Below are 22,959 nucleotides of genomic sequence, written 5' to 3'. Positions count from 1 at the left end.
AAAGAAGAAAAATAACCTTCAGTGCTTCTTTTTCTAAAGGCAAAGTATAAAAAGAAAATCACCAAACTAGGTGAAAATTATTAAATTTCTCCAAAAATTATGCTTCTATTTCTTGAGACAATACAGTTTGTGGTTCACAGGGTAACTGGTATCAAACACAAATTAATGAGAGCTCTTATAAGCAATTTTATTTCTATCAATAATGGCAGACATTTACAAAATCAGAAGAATTTATTATTTGAGTTCACCTTAAAAAATAACTTACTTATAAAGCAGAGATATATGCAACATAAAACAGTTCAGGAGGGAAGAAGGAAAGCAAACTAATAATTAAAATGTAAGCATGAAAAAAAAGATGGAATAAAAGTCCCTACTCATTTCTACTTAAGATGTCATGTGACAGTATTTTACAATGTCTTGCAGGTTTATATATGTATGTGTGTATTTCTATATCACACACACACGTACATATACATTAACCCATATATTTCCATAGACACATAATTGTTTGCAGTTCCATCTTGGGCAACTCTGTTACGCCACTACTGTTGTCTCAATCATGTTTGGGACCCAATTTCTTGACAAAACTGGGGAGATGGTAGGAAAAAAATGGTGGTTCTGATTGTGTCTGAGATCCTTTTGTTAAACTGTACACTGGGACAAATAATTTTCTTCTGTAGTAGCTCTTTGAAGAGAGCCAACTCACTGTGGTCTTCATGAGGAGACTTGGTAACAGGTCACACACTCATTGTCATGCTAGGGGAGTACTGAAAAAAGAGGAATCCACATTTTAACAATAGTTCTTTCCCAGGTAACTAAAACCACTTTTGGACAAGAGCAATGAGTTTAAATGTCAACATGCTATTTGAATTTTCTTCTAAATTTGTACTATAGCACATGTGAAGGCTGTAGTTCATTTTGTGGTATCATAACTTCTGTTATACTTCTATCATTATGTAAAAATATAGATATTGCTGATGAAATCAATTCACTTGACACTTTCAATATTGAGCACTGCTATCTGGGTAGTGTGATGAATCAGTATTTCACTGATGCTTTTCATGCCTTTTACTGGTCAATGTTGGCTACTGGAGGGATTTAGCTGGGCAAAATACCTAGTCTCAAACAGACCAGCTACATTTTTGGTCACTTGAACCACATAACTATTTTGAAGGGCTTTTTACTACTTGATGGGAAAAGGTAAAGATACATCTGACTGGAATTAAACTAGGTTTTGGGCTTATTTTTAAAGTCTGTATTATAGATTTTATGAGGCAAGCTGAATCAAGTATCAGTGGTTATTCTTCATGTGAACTGAAAATTCAATCACCATATTACATTATTATTGTAACACAAATTGAACTGCAGCCCTTATACAAGCTATAGTTGCCCTCGTTAGCAATACTTCATTACAAATAATCAATGGGACACCACAATGCCTAATACAAATGCACATTTATATGCTTATTTGAATTTGTATTTCAATTGAAACTTATAGACTGCAGAAATACTTAATTGGCTTAAAATCTTCTAAGCAGAGGAAAATGTTCAAATTCAAGAAATATTAGTGTTATGAAAACTGACACAAGGAACAGAAAGATATTCATTTGCCTTGGCAAAAACAGATATGTAATAAAAAAAAACCCTACCAAAGCTAGATTTTTGAGGTGGCCATTTCTAAGTGTCAAAACATATTCAGAAAAAGCATTTTGGATGAGCCTTCTCTGTCATATAAACTGCATAGAATGGACCACTTGGGTAAAATCCATTTTGTCCCATATCATGTCTCTGATGGTTTGTCTGCTTTAGGGCTTACTCCTGTCATGTGCTGAGGCCTCTCAGTGGGCCCAGAAAAGTTTATCTTACTAGTTGGGTCCCAGATTCATTCAGGTAGGAAAACTAGGAGTATCTAGAATCCAGTAAGTAGTAAGTGTCTGAGAAAACTAATTTTCTTTTGAGTACAACTGATGTCCTTCTTTTAATGAGTTTGGTTTGGTGAGCTGGTTTGCCTGCTGAATCAGATTGTTTGTCCTCAGCACAAGTAAAGCATGCTGAGTTGAGAACTAACATGGACTGTCATGACCAAGGATCACATTTAATGGAGATTTTTGTGGTTACTGGTTTTTTTGCAGATTTTGAAACATCAGTCTTTTCACTTTGTACAAATCAATTTTCTCCAATACTCCAAACAATCTGAACGCATGCCCTCTTTATGAAGACACAAACAGCTAACATGCAGAAAATACTCCCTCTTCCTTTTCACTAGTTTAAGAAGCAACAGCCCCCCCATCTGATTTTCATGAAATTTGCCATGAACTTTGACTGTTGTGTGATCTAAAAGAAACTGTTTAGTCTTTATAATTTCTGAGCTAAATAACACCACTGGCATAGTTAACGGAGTTGCACTCACTTCTGAACAGCAGTGATTTCCAGTAAGAATAGAAGTGATGAAGTCACTCAGCACTTCTGAAAAATCAGGCCACTTCTATATAGGAACCTAAACATGGATTTAGAAACCCAACTTCAGGCACATGAGTATTAAAATACTAGTCTTGCTTTGTAATGTATTTTATACCATGTTTTGCTGCCTCAAACATTCTCAATTTTAAAAAATATCATTTTTCCCAGAATGAACACTAGAGGGCATCTTGGCTTTCTCCGCTCTAAAAGCATGCTACATCTTTTCAATGTGATCTCTTGGTGCTCTAATTATATACTTCAGTGTGAATCCTGTTCTAAAAGACATTACTGCCCTGCAAAATACATGGTTCAGGAGTCAAAGTTTGAAAAACCAAAAATTGAAACACTCAAATGTAAAGATCTGCCTACTATGTGTATCTAGGCTGTTCAGATATTGCCTGACAAATGCCCATTGTGCATTACTGAATATGTATGGTGTAATTATTACTGCTTGACAGATTTAACTTTCATTGACAATTGACCTCTTGATCTAGAAAAAGAGCTTCTGCAGTAAATCTACACCTTCCACATTTTTCAGTTTCAGCTCAACTTCTAACAGTATTTGGCACAATTTTTTAGTGAATCAGTACTATAATTTTAGAAGCTAGTAAAAAACTACATAAGGCACAGCACTGTATTACAGGTACAATACAAAACTTTGTTCTGGCTGTTATTTTTCTTTTTTAAAATAAAAGATCAGGAATAAAGTTTTGCCAAGTAAAAAAATACTTAAATACTTACGCTCTCACTCTGAAAAGGGTTTAGGAAGTTTCCACCCATCTCACCATCATCCCTGGGAGTGCCAGGCTGATTACTCATGCTCATATTACTGGGAGAGTTCTGTTAAACAAGATTTCAAAATACTGATGAAATGTTGAAGATTTCAGTTCCTTTCCCAGCTTCACCTAGCATGTTAAAAGAGTATCTATACAATGCACTGGAATTTCTGAACTTGAAAGATAAGTCTCTGTAGAGTTCTGTATGTTTCAATTACTAATTTTAACCTGCAAAGTTTTAACCTGCAAGTATTTTCTCCTCTGAAGTAACAACTACCTGTAATTCTTGTTTTCAGGCTATAGCCAGCATGTTCTCTTACTAAAGTTGGGAAAAAGTATAAATGGTAGGAATAAGTATTAGCTCTAAAACTACATTAAATCAGTATGGTCAAATCAGTGGTATATGAGCATGTGCCTTGATATATGCGAGTTCAGAATACATACTTAAAGGAAGACGTGGACAGATCTGGTCTACACAGACCTTCGCAAATCAAGGCCTGTATTTGAAGTATTTGTTCATAGTGTGTAGTCTGTTGAAATAACTTCTAGTTCTAATTTTGAGTTGCTAAACCACTTCACCAAGAGCAGTTATATACAGAGTTTATAGATAAATGAGTTAACAAGAGTATTAGATAAAAGACTCATGAATAACAGCCAGCCACAGGATTGGCCTTTCAAACATTTTCAGGAGGAGCTGTACTTTTGCTATTTACTTGCACAGAGCATAATGCAGTAGGGTCTTCACCTACTTTTTGAATGTCTAGGTGCAAGTGAAATGCTAATAAATAATAACAATACAAAGATTCCTGAAGGTAAATTTTTTTCTTATGGAAGTGCTCCTGCACAACCACCTCTATAATGTTCAGAAAATGCTTTCAAGATTCATTTAGTCACAGAAAGAATAAAACCAGATAATTGTCACAGAAATTATTCAGCATCAATAATCAATACATGATTATTGTAAAACTAAAAGTAGTTAGCTGTGTTTACAAAGTTGATTTATGGTACCCTACCATGCTTGGGGCATGGATGATTCTCTTTCCATCACAGTTAGACTCCTATTAATATGGGCTTTGTGATAGAAAAGGAACAGTGAGGGAAAAGGGGGAGTGAAATTATGAACTTCATCATAAAATATTTACTATGTCTATCACAGTTCTTCCCTTGAATTTTTTTAATCTAGAAAAAAAACCCACAAGATTTACAAATACAGCATATACATATGGACATATCTGTACATATACAAATGCATCAGACTTAAAGTTTGAGCAGGCTTAACACAAACCTAGTATAGTCAATGGGTAGGCTAACAAAATGCAACTCAAAGTAGTGCATTTGATCAAAGTGACCAAATGATAACATCTGTAAGAATCATAAATTAATTTGTCCTGTTTTTCTTCTGTTAATTCTCAATTACAGTCCTAACACAGCATTTCTGTTAGCTTACAGATTTATGAAGCTTCTTAAAAAAATCAAAATATATCATACTTTGAAAATACCTGCCTGCAGTCTTCATTTAGTATAACTAAGGCTGCAATGGGGCAAACTTTGAGTGAAAAATAGGAAATATTAAATTAAGAGAAAGTCTCCTTACTGAAAGGCTGTTGTTAAGTTTTAACCATATTCCCCTGAAGGAAGATTACCATTTCCACCTGAATAGGCAAATATATTTGTGGGTTCAGCCTGGTGTATTTATTTTCAGTTATAGATGAAATGTAAAATTAATTACATAACTGCCATGAAGACATAACTTTTTCATTGGCATCTGAAATGCATCTTATAGAGTAGGGTCAAGACCCCTGCCTTAGCCCTGTTGTTTTCTTCACAATATCTAGTTCACTGGTTTTCAAACTGTGATCCTCAGATCTCCAGGAATCACTGGACAGCAGGTGAAGGGTCCATAAAAGGCAACTAAAAATTAACTAGCTAATTAACATCAGACAATTAAGTTTGCTATTTAGTAAAGTTATTATACCAAATATTTAGGAATCTACAGCTTGAAAAAAGTTGAAAACTATTGCTTTAGTTCAACCACAGCTATTGTACCTGAAGCAGGAATTAATTCAGGGAAGTCCTGTTGCATGTGTTATGCAGGAGGTCATACTAGACAATCACATCAGTCCCTTCTGCCCTTAAAATCTATGAATATATAGTTTAAAACCCACTAAGGCCTTGTCACATTTATTTTATACGATGCTTCCAGACTTTTGTTCATTCCTTGGGGATTTACTCCTACTTTATCTTTCTCTGTGTAGTACTAAGCTTTGAAATTCTGCAATTGCTACAGTGCATCAGGCCCAAAGATTCAAATTCCTGACATAAATGCTTTTATAGAAACTTTCTGGGCTGCTTTTATTGCCAGTATGGAGTCTAGCATTGTAGCACTAGCTGAGTTTTTCCAAAGCAAATATTTCTTTGACGACTGCAGAAATTCCACGGGCACTGCAAGAAACACTGGTTATTAATGTTTATTTAATATGCATCATTTCAGTTCATTTACTTTCCCCTGTCTCAGTCTATTTCATGTCGATTCATCAATTCATATTTATAGATTAAAAAAAAGTCACGTTTTGTCATTCAGCCAATTAAATTCTCTGGAAAATGTAGCTATGAATTCTGTCAGCTGTAATGAGTCTACCAAGATTGGATTAATTTTCTTCATCTCAGTGGTAACAGATAATCTGTTCCTCTAATATGCATTTTACTCCATTGAAATCCTGTGCCTGGCCTTAAGCATCTAGCAATGTGTACCCCAAACTGTGTTAATTTCGGTGAACAATTTCTGTTACATTAATTAGTAATCTGGAAATCTACTTGTGAAAAAGCCAGTTGAACAACTAGCTGGTGATGTATAAAGGGAGACTGTTGCCTTAACAAGAAGAATCCTGGCAAACTATGTGCAAAATTGGAAGGCAGCCACATATTAATTTTGCATGCATCAAACCCCAGAAATCTCCTATTCCTTGCATGCAAAACTTTTCCAATCAAGTTCCAAAGGTATTATATGCTATCATCTACCTGAAATTGCTAATGCTATATACAAGACTGCCCACACAGTTTTACTAGCATTAATTAAGGCTGCATATTGGGCACAGTGCTACTCAGAAAAAGATATTTAAAAGCTATTATATATAACGGTATAACAATAGAACACTTAATTCCCAAGTAAACTTCATTTTTCTTTTAGCTATTTGAAAAAGACTTGCATCAAATATAATTTCCATGATGTATTTATTAAGGTTAACAAATTACAAGACTTCTAGGTAAGTTTTTGGATCAAAGTTTTCTAATAATCATATTAGCACATATGCTGATACTTAATACCAGTGGGTTGAATACAGGTTTTAAAAAATAATTTTAGTGGCAAGCTAATACAAATGTTTTCTACTTCAAAAATGCTGCATTTTGAAAAAAAAAAAAAATCGGAAGAAAAATTATAGACACTGATTAAAAATGTGCTGTATGCTTATTATCTCATTGGAGGTGTATATTGAATCTACCACTGTACACCTGAGCACAGCACAGCTAAGGCAACATGGTCATTTCAATCCACTTTTGTGTTCTTCACAGGGCCTGAACATGATACAGATCTTCAAAACTTACAAAAATGTAGCACTGCTATAGATATTTTTCCCTCATAGCCCCTCATACTGCTGTGGTCCTACTCTCCATGAAAGGCCATGGAAGGTTATTCTGAGGCTATAATCACCTATGTAATTTTAAAAGGACTGTATCACTAACTGAAGAATGCTTCCTGTTTTTTGAACATTTGAAAGTGTATTTTAAATGAATTCATACTAGAAACTTCTATTTTAACTCACAGGAATTTAGGCCAATATTTTCTTCCCTTTTGACATGTGTTTACATCTCATCATATCTCAGCACTAGCCTGAGAGAGCATCTACAGTGACATCCTTAGTATGACCAGAACATGTGCAGACAAGCCTTAGCCAGATTCAAAGTGGCAAAGTCTGTACTGAGATCGATCTAGCTACAGCGCTGTAGCACTTAGTCCTGTGTCAACCAAAAGATGTAGGCAATTAATTCACTCAAACTCTCATTCCTTTTTTTTTTGAAGATCAATAAGAATTTTGTTACAGAAATTTCAAATGAATGAGTTATAAAATTTTAACTGAAACAATCCCTTCATCAATTCCATATTTATAGATCAAAACCACAAAAATACAGGAAGACAATTTTAGTGATATTTTTATTAATTTTAGTCAGTTACATCTGAAGATGCTGAGTACAAACCACAGTATTTTACAAGGACAAATTTCTACCACTTCATCAACACTGAATAAGCTCATTAATTCCTTATTTGAATAAGTCCCTAAATTAGTAATGATTACAGATGTAGCAGATTTTTATTTTTATGGAAGAAATGACACATTCAAGCACAATATTATTTTTGAAGCTGCAAAACCCCTATGGGTTAAACTCACATTCATTTTGCACATACTATTTTATGGTTGTGTTTACTATTTAATGTTTGTTTAACAGTTGTATCAAAACAGTGCTTTTTTTACAACTACTTTTTAATCTAGCTTTTAGGGACTTAGACTAGTGATTAAGATATTAATGTTGCCTTACAGAGGTGACAAAAGGAATCATGCAGTGCATAAACGTAACACCCTAATGACATTTTTCCAAATTTGCATTCAATTAGAATTGATTATTAGAACTATATTCATTTGTCTTAACAGTATGGAAGATTATAACATGATCAATCAGATTATGAACTGGATATATGTTAATCACATTCATTAATACACATTGTTATGCAGTAAGAAATAAGTCTACTTATACTCCCTATTGATTATAGATATTGTTTTTAAACTTTCAATTAATGCTAATTCTGTCTGCACAGCCTCCAAAGAGTTCACAAGCAGAAAATGTAGATACATAATAAAAAGTTTAATAGAGACAATGAAAATATGTTTAGAGTGAAATATTATTCTAAAAATTCAAAATATTTTACTAGATACTCACTTTGGAAATACTGTCCATGTCTCCTGAGCCTTAAATTAAAATAGATAATTATTCAATTAGTTTTGAGCTGAAATTAATCTAAGAGCTTTTTTTCATACTAAAATATATAGTGTAACAGCAGTATGTTAAAACATAACTGTGCTTGATCTCCCTTCCTTCCCACTGTGTCTCTGAATAAGTTTACAGTCAGTAGTGAATAATGTTAGTCCTTTCTCTGTGTACACACCTAATGCAAAAAAAAAAAAGGAGAAAAGAATAAAGGACACATTTCTGATCTGTATCAGTTCCTTGAATGGCATCCGTTAGGATGAGACAGCCTGACACAACTCAGAAAAGGATATGTCCAACCTCCCTGTCCTCTTAGCCAGGTACTGCAATTCATTTTGGGTACATACACCTGAGAAAGATGTTGCTTCAGCTTGAGGGGGGAAAAAAAAAAGCAAAATCATGTATAACTAGTAAAAGTTAATGTTGGTGACAAAAATGATCACCATTTTTACTGAACTTCAGCTACCCAAAACTCCATAGAAGACTGCTAATGAAATATCTCTAGGGTCAGCTGGGGGGTGTTTCATCAATGTCTTTGCCCCCAGAAGCAGAAGCCTACTACTGAAATTTGCTAAAATGACATCAATTTTGGATGCATTACAAATACTGATGATGATAATATCTTTCAGAAGAAAGTAGGTGATCCTGAGGACTGGAGTAATAGAAACCAAAAATATTAAGTATAATGAGTGCAAGACTAACAAAAAGAATTTTTCTCATATGCTGTAGCTCTCACTTGGTTGAAGCCAAGTATAAATGAAATATAATTTAAGGATGGATGTATCACGAAAAGCATTTTTAGCAGCAACAGACAGTAAACAATTCTAGTCACCTATTTTCAGGAAAGACAAATTCAAACTGGAATAGTGTCAGAGAAAAACAATCAAGAAAATGGAGTTATGGGAGGAGACTGAAATAGCTTGGTATACTTAACCAGGCAAATTAAGGCTGAGAAGGAATATGATTTCTCACTATAAATACACCAGATACATAAACATTAGGAAGAGGAAGAGTCATTTTGTCATGGACGAATGGAAAAATTTTGTTGGAAATCAGAAAAAAATTTCTTTCTAACCATCAGAACAGATAGCCAGTAGAAGGGTTGTAGTCAGAGAAGCTAGAGAAGTTCAAGATGGAGCTTGACCAATTTATGCCTGTGATTATGAGACATAACTGCCTACTACAGCATGGAACTGTCTTACATTCCTAAAATAACTCAGGTTCCATTTTAGAAATTAAATTAACCTCAGAAAATAGTTGTTGTTAATTTGACTAAACGTGACATAATTTTCACTAGAGAAACTAACTAACCAACTAGGTACATATAAAATCCATCTTTAACTGTTTCAATTGTAATTTTTCTTTTAGCTGAGAAATAATTCCTGGGCTATAATAAGCGACAGAAAAAGATGCAATTATCATTTACAGGTTTTCATTTACTTGAACATAATGTGCATCATTATTAATTAAAGCAACAATCCATTTTAGGATTGTAATATGTAAAGAAAAGCTATAAACTCACAAGATGGCCTTATGCAAAGTAATATAGGAATTTCAGACCTGCTTGACAAGAAAAGATGACAATCCTATTGGGAGTTAGATGCATTTTGTTGAATTTTAATTGCTCAGAATATATCTCCTAAGTGAGGTTTGATGGTTTAGTTTTTTCTCATCTTGGCATAGCCTTTTCCAATTTCTCCCTTCTTCTTACCTGTTTATACTTCCTGTCTCACAGTCTCCAGCTTCTAGGCTATAACTGTACTAATTTTCCATCCACCATGGTAGTATGGATAGAAGCAGGGGGAACAGTGACAGCTTGGCTTCTGCTTGCCCATCACGTATTTAGCTTGCTTGGGTTTTTCCACATAAAGAAAAATGCTGTTCAGCAGTGTTGCAGGTGCCCTGTGTTATAGGGCCAACTCCCAAATGTAAAAGAGAACCTTGCTGGTCAACAGTGGGGACAGAAGAGGAAAGAGATCTGAAGTCTTTGCAGACTGAGGTTCCCCCCTGTTGTTGCCTGTATGAATGACACTCCTTGGTGCAGATAGAAGTGAAGCACAGAATATAGAAACTGTATTCAGAGTTACTGGCTTGGTGTTATGGTATGAGTACAAATAAATACAAGGTATTTATTTACCTTGTGGGTATAGGAGAGGAAGGCATACATGCAATTTATTTATCTGCAGATTGTTGCTTAAATCCCTTTCAAGTGTCTATCATCCATCCAGCAAAGAGAGCAGAGTTTGCTAGGATAGTCAGGGGATAAAGCAGTGCATGTTTTGTAGAATTGTGTAAGGCTTCTCCCTTAGATAAGAGTCTTTCGAAACCCAGTGTCAAAAGACAGGAAGTACACTATTCTTCCTGCCTCTGCATGCCCTGACAAGAATGCATGTTCTTTCTTGGTGCACTAAAATGGCAACTGTTTATGGGGATGGAATAATAAAAATAATACTTGACAGACAGAAAGCTAATTATAGAACAAATAAGGATATCAAAATATAAGATAAAACCAGCTGAACACATACATCAATATATGTAATAACTTACTTCCATGTACTTGATAAGAACTCAGACCAGCATGTCATAATGACACCTTCTAAAGTTTTTGGAAGAGGAAGAGAGGTAAAGAAAAATGGATCTTATGCCATCAGTTCTACATTACTATACTGGTATGCTTATAGAGTGGTTTGAAACAACTGGATTAAAATTATACTCTGTTATATAAATAACATACAGTATTTTTCTTCCAGAGGTGCATTATATAATCCAATTCATATGCTTAAAAAGTATCTTAATATTTCTTATTAATGTATATACAGCTTTTTTAGTTTTTAAAATATTTTAACATATAGTCTCTCACATAACTTAGAGAACTAGTCATAGAAAATGGCACTGGTCATTGTAAATTTGCAATGTTCATAACATTTACTATTATTACCTAATGATCCATTCATATGATGTGAATCCATTCCACCCAGTCCACTCATAGGTCCATCTGACCCTGGTCCCATTGGAAACTATAAAAGGATCAGACATTAAAAAATATTACTGCACAATTTTTTAAGATTATATAATGAAAAAGAAATTCCTCGGGAAAAAAAATGGTAAAGGAAAAATGCACAGTCCCATCTCTGAATGTGAAAGTCAAGTGAAAGTCTTCCACGTGATGACTGCAAAAAGTGTAATTTTTTTTTTTACTTTTTCCAATGCTACCTTCATCATTTTTTGATAAACTCATTTCTGTAGGCTGGCTAATCTACTTTAATACTTTGTACATGATTTTCAAACCTGCAAGTGCTGACCTATCTCTATTCCCATTGAAGTTACAGAGAATTTTACTATTCACTTCATTTAGTAGGTAAATAATTAACAGTTTTCAAACCCCACCCTATCTATACTGACAGTCAGACTACTCTGCATTACCTTTGCAATATGATCAGTTTCTTACAGATTTAAGATATTAACCTTAAATCCAGTTCTTCAGAAACTTAAAGGCTTTAGCATTACAGAACATTTTCTAAAATTCACTGCATACCGATTTAGCAATATCTAAATATATATATTCTTAAAGTTTTATTGTCCTTTTTTTCAAAAGGCCCACAATATGGACTGTAATTAGATGAAATATGGTTGTAATCCGATAAATACGACAAAATTGAAGGCATAGATAGAGATCAGAAAAGAAACAAGTTCTATCTAAGAATTCCGATTTTTGTCAGTTCTAGAACTACTGAAGTTTGGGCTAAAATAGTCACTAGTCTGGTAGTTAATGAGACAAATACCTAAATGTTATCATTAGCTTTCATTCTTGACACCTTATTTAGATAAACAGGGAAGTTTGTTTCTTCTTAAAGGTATTGGTTTTATCCTTTTTTACAGAATAGCAGGGAAATATAATACTGAGCCACTATCAACAGTTTTCTTCTCCCTCTTCAGTCATAGAGACTTTTTAATAATGAAAGTTTAAAGCTAGCAGAAACTAATGCTTGGTGGCAGCTCCTAGGATGGTGTCATATGGTACAGAAATCTATTGCACTGCAGTATGACAAACTAAGTCATCCCCAATATCCACATGCACATGCTTCTCAGGTCTTTTCTGTGTAGAAAAATAGGCCCCAATCATTATTTTGCACCTACTGGCATGATCAATTTGCAAAACATTAAAAAAACTAAAATGGACACGGTGTGATGGAAATGCAGTGATTTGGATAAAACAAGGCTGTATAATTAAAAAAAATATAACTAGATTCATATTTACATTAGGTCTGTTGGGTCCAGGTGGTACTGCATTCATTAAAGTGTACATGTTGTCTCCAGAGTTGGTTGAATCTGTAATAAGAGATTATTTTAAGTGCTAATATATACCTTTCAATAAAACTACTCATCTAATACATTTCTTGTCATTTAGTTCATATTATTTCTGTTCCTGAATCACTGATACACAGTGGAATATAATGGAAGATTTCATTCCCTTTTTATCTATTTCTACCACACAACAGAGCTATCGGAAATAATTGCAGTTGTCCCTACGTGACTATTTCTAGACTCTACTTTTATACATGACTGTTAAAAGGTTTATCAATCACCAAGTATCTGTAACTATTTAATTCCTTAAACCCTTTTTCCTGGAGTTCCAAATTACTTCACTCATCTTCAATACTCTATAAAACAGGAGTTTCTCTCTTATCAACACTTCCTGTAATTTGTTTTTCATCTGTAATAACCAATAAATAGCTTCTTTTATATAGCCTTCAGGTTAGTATAGTGAATGAAAATCTTCTCATCTGTGTCAGTCTATTAGATTTTGAATATATCTAACTATTCAGTGGAATATTGTGCAAAGATCCCCTCTCTAAGGACAGCTTTAGCTAATGAATCTTTGCAGACAACACCAAGTTGGGAGGGAGGGTTGATCTGCTCGAGGGTAGGAAGGCTCTACAGAGGGATCTGGACAGGCTGGATCGATGGGCTGAGGTCAATTGTATGAGGTTCAACAAGGCCAAGTGCTGGGTCCTGCACTTGGGTCACAACAACCCCATGCAGCGCTACAGGCTTGGGGAAGAGTGGCTGGAAAGCTGCCCAGCAGAAAAAGACCTGGGGGTGCTGGTTGACAGCCGGCTGAATATGAGCCAGCACTGTGCCCAGGTGGCCAAGAAGGCCAACGGCATCCTGGCCTGTATCAGAAATAGTGTGGCCAGCAGGAGCAGGGAGGTGATTGTTTCCCCTGTACTTGGCACTGGTGAGGCCGCACCTTGAGTATTGTGTTCGGTTTTGGGCCCCTCACTACAGGAAAGACATTGAGGAGCTGGAGAATGTCCAGAGAAGGGCAACAAAGCTGGTGAGGGGCCTGGAGCATAAGTCTTATGAGGAGCGGCTGAGGGAACTGGGGTTGTTTAATCTGGAGGAAAGGAGGCTCAGGGGAGACCTTATCGCTCTCTACAACTACCTGAAAGGAGGTTGTAGTGAGGTGGGTACTGGTCTCTTCTATCAAGTAACTAGTGATAGGACAAGAGGAAATGGCCTCAAGTTGCCCCAGGGGAGGTTTAGATTGGATATTAGAAAAAATTTCTTTACTGAAAGGGTTGTCAGGCACTGGAACAGGCTGCCCAGGGAAGTGGTGGTGTCACCATCCCTGGAGGTGTTCAAAAAACACGTAGACGTGGCACTTCAGGACATGGTTTAGTAGGCATGGTGGTGTTGGGTTCACTGTTGGACTCGATGATCTTAAAGGTCTTTTCCAACCTAAACGATTCTATGATTCATGGTACAGTGTGGTGCAATGCTTCAAAACCACCCTGAATCCAAAAACGACAAACCCATGTTGGCACAGTGTGATGCCTAAACTATAAGTTCTGCCAAGAGCTTCATTGGGCCTTGCAAGAAGTTGACACAGCTATACTGCTTCTCAGTCTGGGATTACTTCACATAGAACAAGAGGACAGATATGCCCTTTCCCTCCAATCAATGTACGTGAATTTTCAGACTGGTGCACCTCCAGAAGTGAAATGCAAGATTTAAATAATGACATATGCAATACAACCCACATAACTCTTCTGGTTAAACTTAGGAAATCAATGCCTGAAATGTACTAGTAGATACAAATTATTCATTCCCAGCTCCAACTTATCCCTACTGCTAACACACACAAAGTCTTAATACCCTTCATCAATATTTGTAAGAAGGAGAAGGCAAAAAATGCAGCAGATAGGTACACAAATTAGGAAAAAACTTTCATAAGGGAACTTGACAAGAGATAGGCCATGTAACAAAAAAGTTTATTGAGAGGAGAATGAACTCAGAAAAGTCTAAATAAATCCCTAAGGGGACAGCATATCTTTAAAAAATATAGGCAACTCTGGAAAAACACTACCCTCTATAGTACCTACAAAAAGAGTAAAAGAATAGCTAAGTAGCTCTATACCTAGTTCCTCCAAAACACTGTTCCATCTCTTTGAACTGTGAATTTTGAGCTTAACAGCAGACACAAAAAACCACTGCTGAGCTGTAAATCTTTTTCCAGAACAAGGGACTTTTGAGTCAGAAGTAGTGAAAGCAAGAAAGCCTAGACCAGACTGATGTGTGTTGGAACTGGGAATGCAGCATGACCTCGTGCAAAAATATATTTGTACATACGTGGGGCAGTTAAAATCAAGGTCTTTGTCTATTCCTTTATCTTTCTGATACAGTTTTCCAAGCATTAATTAATGTAACCTTGGTGAGTAAATAATTCCATTATATGCAAAGAACTATGCATCACTAGGACATTCAAATATATTGTTTAAAAAAGAGGGAAACTAAAAGCTTTTAGCCTAAAGTTAGCAAAAGTAAAATTAGCATATAAAAAGTTATTTTTAATGTTCAAGCAGGTAGGCAATAAGTTCTTTAACCACCAGATCCTTTTGAAACATACAACCCTGGCTCACCCTAAGTTCTACTGCCTCTTGTAAAAACACATACAGATTGATTGGGCCATGGGAACATTCAGAGCTGGAAGGGTTTTTTCAGAGGTGAGTGAGTACCTTTGCAAAATTCTCAGGTGGCCAATGTCTAAGTGTTTTTATACTTTGGAAAGCAGAGGCCTTAAAACACCTTAGAGTCTCTTTAATTGAAAATAGAAACAATTCCTCAATAGGTGCTTTATTTTAAGCACACACAGACAGCTTAACACATGCCATAACTACAGTGCTGACTACTTTTAAAAGTGCAGGCTGTCTGTGGGTTTGTTTTTATGTTAAAAGAGTTTCTACCTTTTAACTGCCAGCTCACATTAATTATCTTTTTCACTAATGATATGAACAAGGAAGCCCTACTTTTTATTTCAGGTCACATTTTAAAGCCCTGGAATTGTATTTAATTAAGATTTTACATCAGTGCAGTAAGTTTTCATGGGAAGTTAGAAAACTTCCCTACCCTCTTGTGCTGTAGAAGACAGCAAGAATATGTAGTACGTGAGGACTGAGGATGCTATTGCATCATTGAGGTGAACAGGTCACTCTTAGCTGGTCAAAGTGGGTTACAAAGACAGATGTTGGCTAAAAGGAGTATGAATATCTGCTGAATATTGAGTTACACAAAAATTAATTAGCTTCTTTTTAGCAGATGTCTGATAATATCCATGGGAGAAGAGCATCCTCCATATCTTGCAGTTCCTCCTTCATGTCAGATACTTTGCTGAACATCCATAGAGGGAAATACTTACATCTAGTTGACCAACTTTAAGCCTTGAGAAGCTAGCTAGCTGTCCTGAATGCTCCCATCCTCCTTCTCGATTCTTTAAACCTTAATAGGAATGGTGGCCAATCTGTATGGCCAAAATCTCCATGTGGTCAGAATTCCAAGATACAGATCATGTAACTTGGAGAAACAATAGGACAGCAAAGTTCTGGGAACAGATCACAAATAGGACATGACAGTGGTTCCTCTGGGGCCTTACTCCTCCATTGCGGGATAGAGGAGAGCAGTCTGCCCAGCATAACCATGCTGCCAGTCAGATGACATAGCCATGTGATGCAGCCATGCTTCTGAGTCATGCATAGCTAAAGAGCCATATATCGGTAAGGTCTATCACATAGGGTACTATAGAGGAAGTTTCACAGGATTCAAAAATCTCCTGATTTCAGAACTGGAAGAATTGTCCTGAACAACATCAGCAAAACCAAATACACATTCTGTTTTCTTTCTTTTTTTTCTTGCTATTGCTAAAATCATGCAAGAAAGATGGGCTCAAAAGCCAGAGTAATGAATTGCTTTGAACTGCACAGATACAAGGCTTTGTATCTCTGCAACACAGCAGCGAGAGAAAGAAAGGGAAAGAGCAGAAAAAAACCCCTGATACAGAAAGTACAAAACTAATGCCTTCTCATTAGCTGATCCTTCATGAAAAATGTATCAATTGGATCTAGCAGTTTGTCTGCATTAATAGCACAGAAAAATCTGAAAAAAAGAATTTGAGTACTTCCTAAAATCCCTTATAATTTTCTTTCATTTTTTTCTGAGTAGATTTCAATACCTGCTGGACTTGGCATGATAGGTGTTCCTGGTGGCCCTCCGCCTCCTGGAGGACCCTAGAGAGGGTAGAAAATAACAGTTAGCATGAAAGGAAAAAAATACCACAGTCAAGAATGAATATGGTACAAAAAAAAAGTATCATGAATGTCATGAGTTACTCTGGTAAAAACATGCACATTTTCTGGTAAGCTAGCAAAACAGCTCATTAAGACAGCATCATTGATCAGCAGGCTCTGGCACAGAGTTCTGATATATGTAGATCTATGGATCCAAGAAGATCCATTAGTCAAAAGCTCTGAACCATGCTATGAGTCAGACAAGAAGGATACTTAGATCAAGGCCTAAGACAATTATATTTAATTCCCTCAACCTACTTTTGTTAATACCAGTTTTCCAATTGTCATTTCTCTTTCATTGCTCTCAGTACATAGTCAATGGCAGAGTAACCAATGTTTGCTAAGCACAAAATATGGGGATGCTTTGTGGGGACAGAAGAGGCTAATCACCTGAAGAAAGCTTTCTTTTTGAGGCAGACTTGGTATCTCAGTATCATGTCAATCTTAATTCAGTCTGTATAACATTCCACAATTCTTTTTTAATAGCATCTGTATATATATATATATGTGTGTATATATATATATGGACAGGCTGGATCCATGGGCCAAGGCCAATTGTATGAGATTCAATAAGGCTGAGTGCCGGGTCCTGCACTTGGGTCACAACAACCCCATGCAGTGCTACAGGCTTGGGGAAGAGTGGCTGGAAAGCTGCCCGGCAGAAAAGGACCTGGGGGTGTTAGTCAACAGCCAGCTGAATATGAGCCAGAAGTGTGCCCAGGTGGCCAAGAAGGCCAAGAGCATCCTCGCTTGTATGCAGCATGGTGTGCTGTTCATGGATTGGAGGGCCATTTGATGCTACACCACTTGGGGTTCCCAACATCTAAAGTGACATAAATTTATCTATATTATTCTCTTTCTTTACAGTGTTAGCTCTAATAAACAGCGTTTTAAATGATACTTTACAGAGTCTGAGTGCCTTTCTTAATGGGATTATAACAGACCAGCACCTCCTGGTGCAAAACATTTGGCATAGTCAGCAGGATCCAGTGAGAAATGCCTTTCAGGAGAAAGAATAGTGAAGAAGAGGGGAAACTGGGTGCCTGGCTGGCCCTGGAAGCAGCCAGGGGAGGGGGGGGGAATTTGCAAGGTATTTAGCCCAGGTAGCTTCACCAATATGTTGGGAAAGTGAGGAGGAATTGTCTGAATGCCCCACCTCAGCTGAAGTATTATCTTGTCTTAGAAAGCAGGGGCTGGGGAAAGGAAAAGGCAAGGAATATTTGTGCTGTCTTTGGTTGTTACTAACATGCTTGATACAGACATGGGGGCATTTAGAGCTGATGCAAAACGAAATGCATGAGCTGCAGGCACAGCTCCTCATGGCAGCCCCCAGGCAGCAAGCAGTGGTACGTGGTGCAGGGAGGGGTGCACGGAGCAGCCCAGGAAGAGCAGTGCTGAGGTACCAGCTATTCGCCAGAGGGATGAATGGTAGGACGAGGTACCCTGGTTCTCTTATGAGGACCAATGGACATAGGGGTCAGAGGATGAGTGCAGCAACTGCATTTCATCTGGCCATTAGTGAGTCACAAAGCAAAGGGCCTCCAGGGGGCATCCCAGCAGGCTGTCTCAGTGTGTGATTTTACACAGCCTGAGTTGCAAGATTTAGCAAAAGCATACTGGCAAAAGCAGGGAGAAAGGCTTTTGCACTGGCTATTGCGAGTATGGGACTTTGGAGGTGATAGTATAAATTTAAATCCTAAAGAATTAAAGTGGTTTGGTGTCATCTCACAAAACCCTATGATTACCCAGCAGCTGAGAGGAGTGCAGGGTAATGTATCCCATTCCCTGTGAGGATGGCTCCAGGAAGCTTTAAAAATAGAGTACCCCTCACCTACCATTTGGGACGATAAAGCAAAATCCTGGACAAGTATAGCTGAGGCTGATCAGTATTTATGGGAATCGGCCACATGGCAAGGCATGTATTTGCATAACTTGTAAAATCCTGATATGGAACCTTTTGCACCCAGCATGAAAACCTGCATGTTAGATGGTGCCCATTTGCCTTGAAAGGACCAATAATTTCCTTGCTAGGGGCTGCTGTGGGAAGAGCAGTGGGGGATGTTATCCTATCACTAGGACAGCTTGGTGATTATCAGACTGAAAAAGAGGAGACGAAGCCTGACGCATTTCAAATGCAACAGCTGAAGGGAAAAGTTATGCAGAAAGAGATGTTTCTTGCACTAATGCGGGCATGAGTGCCTAGGGAGCAGATAGATGGCAAATCAACCCCTTATTTGTGTAGTTTGCATATGAAAGCAAAAGAAAAGAGGAAGGTGTGAAGGGAAGTGTGGAGCACCAGGACATCAGTCCCATCGCATCACCCTCTGTCGACAGTGAAGATGCATCCTCCCCAGCTGCCTCTAACCCTGACCTTTCTCCTTGGAAACAAGAATAGGAAATGTGTGGTCCCTCTCCAGTATGGATAATAAAGGGAGCTAGCTGGGAGGACCATTGCCCACACATTCTGCTTGTAATACATTGGAGCTGGCATGATAAGCAATGGGTTATGGCCCTGCTGGATACTAGGGCAGAAGTAACCCTAATTCATGGAAATCCATCCCATTACCCCAAGAATAAACTGATGAATATTAATGTATTTGGGGAGAGGGGAGAAGAGCCAGCTCAATGAGTTTCTCAGATCTTACAATTAGAAGGATAACCATCATTTTTGGCTCAAATATGGATTACAAGAGTGCCTGAATATATCATAGGGCACAATCTGTTAGCAGGCAAGACCTTTTATACCACTAGGGGAAGATATTCTTTTGGTATCTGTCCTGGTTTCAGCTGGGATAGAGTTAACTTTCTTCCTAGTAGCTGGTATAGTGTTATGTCTTGCATTCAGTATGAGAAGAATGTTGATAACACTGATGTTTTCAGTTGCTGCTAAGTAATGTTTAGACTAAGTCAAGGAGTTTTTCAGCTTTTCATGCCCAGCCAGCGAGAAAGCTGGAGGGGCACAAGAAGTTGGGAGGGGACATAGCCAGGGCAGCTGACCCAAAGTGGCCAACAGGGTATTCCATACCATGTGACGTCATGTCTAGTATATAAACTGGGGAGAGTTGGCCTGGGGGGGATCACTGCTCAGGAACTAACTGGGCATCAGTTGGCGAGTGGTGAGCAATTGCATTGTGCATCACTTGTTTTGTATATTCCAATCCTTTCATTATTATTATTGTCATTTTATTATTGTTATTATTATCATTATTAGTTTCTTCCTTTCTGTTCTATTAAACTGTTCTTATCTCAACCCACGAGTTTTACCTTTTTTTTTCCAATTTTCTCCCCCATCCCCCTGGGTGGGGGTGAGTGAGTGAGTGGCTGTGTGGTGCTTAGTTGCTGGCTGGGGCTAAACCATGACAGTATCCAATCAGCTCAGATCTGGGAACTTATGGTAGGGAGGATTGTGACCCATTGTGCTGACATCCCCCCCCAATCCTGTAGCCTTAAAACAATACTGGTTGCCTGGGGGACATGCTGAAATTTCTCAAACTATTAAATAGTTGTTAGAAGCCAGTTATCAGACAGACATATTCACCATTTAATAGCCCTATTTGGCCTGCAAAGAAACCAGATGGGTCCTGGCATATGACTGTAGATTACCAGCTTTTGAACAAAGCCACCCCTCCCATGGCTGCGGTCGTGCCAGACATCTTCACCTTGTTCGAGCCGCTGGAAGCTGAGGCAAGCGCCTGACATGCTGTTATTGACTTGGTGAATGCAATATTCCTATTGCTGAAGAGTCGCAGGAACACCTTGCCTTTTCCTGGGAAGGCCAGCAGTACACATTTACGGTGCTGCCTCAGGGATACCTACATAGCCCCACAATTTGTCACGGGATTGTGGCTCAGCACTTGGAGGAGCACAGCCTGCCCCCAGCGTCAACTGTTCCATTATACTGATGACATCCTGCTGACAGGATCTACGAAGCAGGATGTTGGAGAGGCACTGAGCAGTGTCGTGGACACCGTGAGGGGGCATGGTTGGGAAGTCAATCCACAAAAAGCACAAGGGCCAGCAGCTGAAGTAAAATTTTTAGGCTTCATCTGGCAAGGACCTTGCTGGATTATGCCTGAAGCTGCAAAACAAACAGTACTTCATATAGCTGAGCCCCAAAGCAAGGTTGATGTGTAGTGCTTTGTAGGATTATTGGGGTACTGGACAGTTTATCCCACACAGCTCAGATTTTAAGACCCCTGCATAATGTAGCAAGAAAGAGGAACCAGTTGGTATGGGGGGGAAAATGAAAAAAGAGCTTTCGAACCAGCTAAGCATGCTGTCTCCTATGCTGTTGCACTGGGTCCTAAGCAATCTCACAAACCTTTTGAGCTGGAAGTCCTAGTTTCAGGAAATGATATTGCTAGCACATTGGAGCTTGTGGCAAAAAGGTGAAGGGAGGTGAATCCTGCTTAGCTTCTGGTCATGTCGGCTCCCCCCACGCCCCCTGCACAGAACTACATGCCTTTTGAAAAACAACTACTGGCTGCATATTGCGCTTTAGTAGAAACTGATCGAGTCACTGGGGGAGAGACCATTACTCTGAATGTGGGCTTGCCTATATTGCAGTGGGTTTTGTCTAATAATACCAACTATAGAATTGGAAATGCACAACAGTACAGCACTGTAAAAGGGAAATGGTATATTCCCATGCAGGCAAAGCTAGGTGCCCACAAAATCAGTGCCTTGCAGGAAAAAAATAGCCCAACTAGAATTGACAACTGTATCTCAACCTAGTTTGGAGCCATTACCCCCTGCCTGGGCTCAGGAAGCCCCACCATACAAACACCTCACTCCTGAGCAGCGACAGTGTGCCTGGTTCATGGATGGATCAGCAAGATATCTTAAGGGGGAGAGGTGGTAGAAGACTGCCACCTTTAATTCTGCCAAGCAAATCTCTGACTCAGCAAGGCAAAGGGGGCAGCAGTCAGTATGCGGAACTAATGGCTGTGCTCATGATATTAGAAGAGACCCCCAGTCCCAAGCTATGCATATATATATCAACTCCTGGGTGGCATATAAGGGATTAACTGCATGGGTTAGTAAGCAGCAAGCAGACAATTGGACAATAAACATGAAAACATTGTGGGGTCAGGACTTATGGAAACAGCCCAGAAATGTGTGAATTTGAACCTGTGGGTTCAACATGTTGATGTCCATGTCAGGGAGGGTTGGGAGCACAATGCCACAGTTGATCGATTAGCTCGAATTAATAGTGCTACTTTACCTCCTGATATCCTATCCCCTGATGCTCTATTATCTGATGAGGAAGCCCTTGGTAAATGGACCCACAAAAAATCTGGGCACCTGGGTGTTGATGGTACATACAGATGGACCCAAAATTGGGGCCTCCCATGTACCTGGGAAGCCATTCGGGAGCTAGTGCACCAGTGTGCAGTCTCTAAGGTATTGAAAGATAAAAAGTTGCCTCAGCAGTCTTATGGGCAGATTCAACAAGGCCCTGTCCTTGGCTATACCTGGCAAATAGATTACATCAGGCCCTTACCAAAAGCACAGCAGTTACAGTACATATTGGTAATGGTTGACACATATACTAACTATGTTGCTGTTGTCCCCAGCTACACATGCTGACCAGAAAGGGACACTGAAAGGCCTGTGATTACTTAGCCAGTGGATAGGCCCACCCACCTGTATCCAGTCAGACAATGGGTCTCATTTTACAGGCCAAAAGGTTCAACATTGGGCTGCCAAGCACAAAGTACACTGGATATACCATGTACCTCATCATCCCAGGGGAGCTGGCCTACTCAAGCAGACCAATGCCTTACTGAAGGAACAGTTACATATGCTGTTCCTCTCACACTGCGTTACTGGCCAACAGTGCTACAACAAGCTGTAATGAATTTGAATAATAAAGCATACTTTCAAGGCTATACCTCCTACCAGCTTCTATTAGGTCACCAGCCCTATGAGGTACAATCTGAGATGCTGACAGTCTCATGACTCACTGCAAGTCAGAGGCAACTGCGTGTACTAGACTCCTCAAGGGATATTCATCCCTGCAGAGATCCTGGCAAAGGGACCAGAGGCCATGTACCTAA

At 38.3% G+C, this 22,959-nt stretch overlaps 1 protein-coding gene across 6 annotated transcripts in view; it reads right to left on the bottom strand.

Annotated features, from left to right (window-relative positions):
* Window positions 1-212: 212 nt before the first annotated feature.
* Window positions 213-22,959, bottom strand: part of LOC128136094 (single-stranded DNA-binding protein 2-like) — a 229,357-nt gene continuing 206,610 nt past the window's right edge. For all 6 annotated transcript variants that reach the window (XM_052775199.1, XM_052775200.1, XM_052775201.1 and 3 more), the window contains 6 exons: window positions 16,786-16,840; window positions 12,535-12,605; window positions 11,215-11,293; window positions 8,229-8,257; window positions 3,202-3,300; window positions 213-767 (listed from right to left, as the gene is read on the bottom strand). In XM_052775199.1, coding sequence (XP_052631159.1) covers window positions 738-767; window positions 3,202-3,300; window positions 8,229-8,257; window positions 11,215-11,293; window positions 12,535-12,605; window positions 16,786-16,840 — 363 coding nt within the window. In that variant the 3' untranslated portion in view covers window positions 213-737. The remainder of the gene's footprint in view (window positions 768-3,201; window positions 3,301-8,228; window positions 8,258-11,214; window positions 11,294-12,534; window positions 12,606-16,785; window positions 16,841-22,959) is intronic.

The sequence above is a fragment of the Harpia harpyja genome, chromosome W (genome assembly GCF_026419915.1).
Source record: "Harpia harpyja isolate bHarHar1 chromosome W, bHarHar1 primary haplotype, whole genome shotgun sequence".
NCBI lineage: Eukaryota > Metazoa > Chordata > Aves > Accipitriformes > Accipitridae > Harpia > Harpia harpyja.
This window is presented reverse-complemented; position numbering and strand designations above follow the sequence as displayed.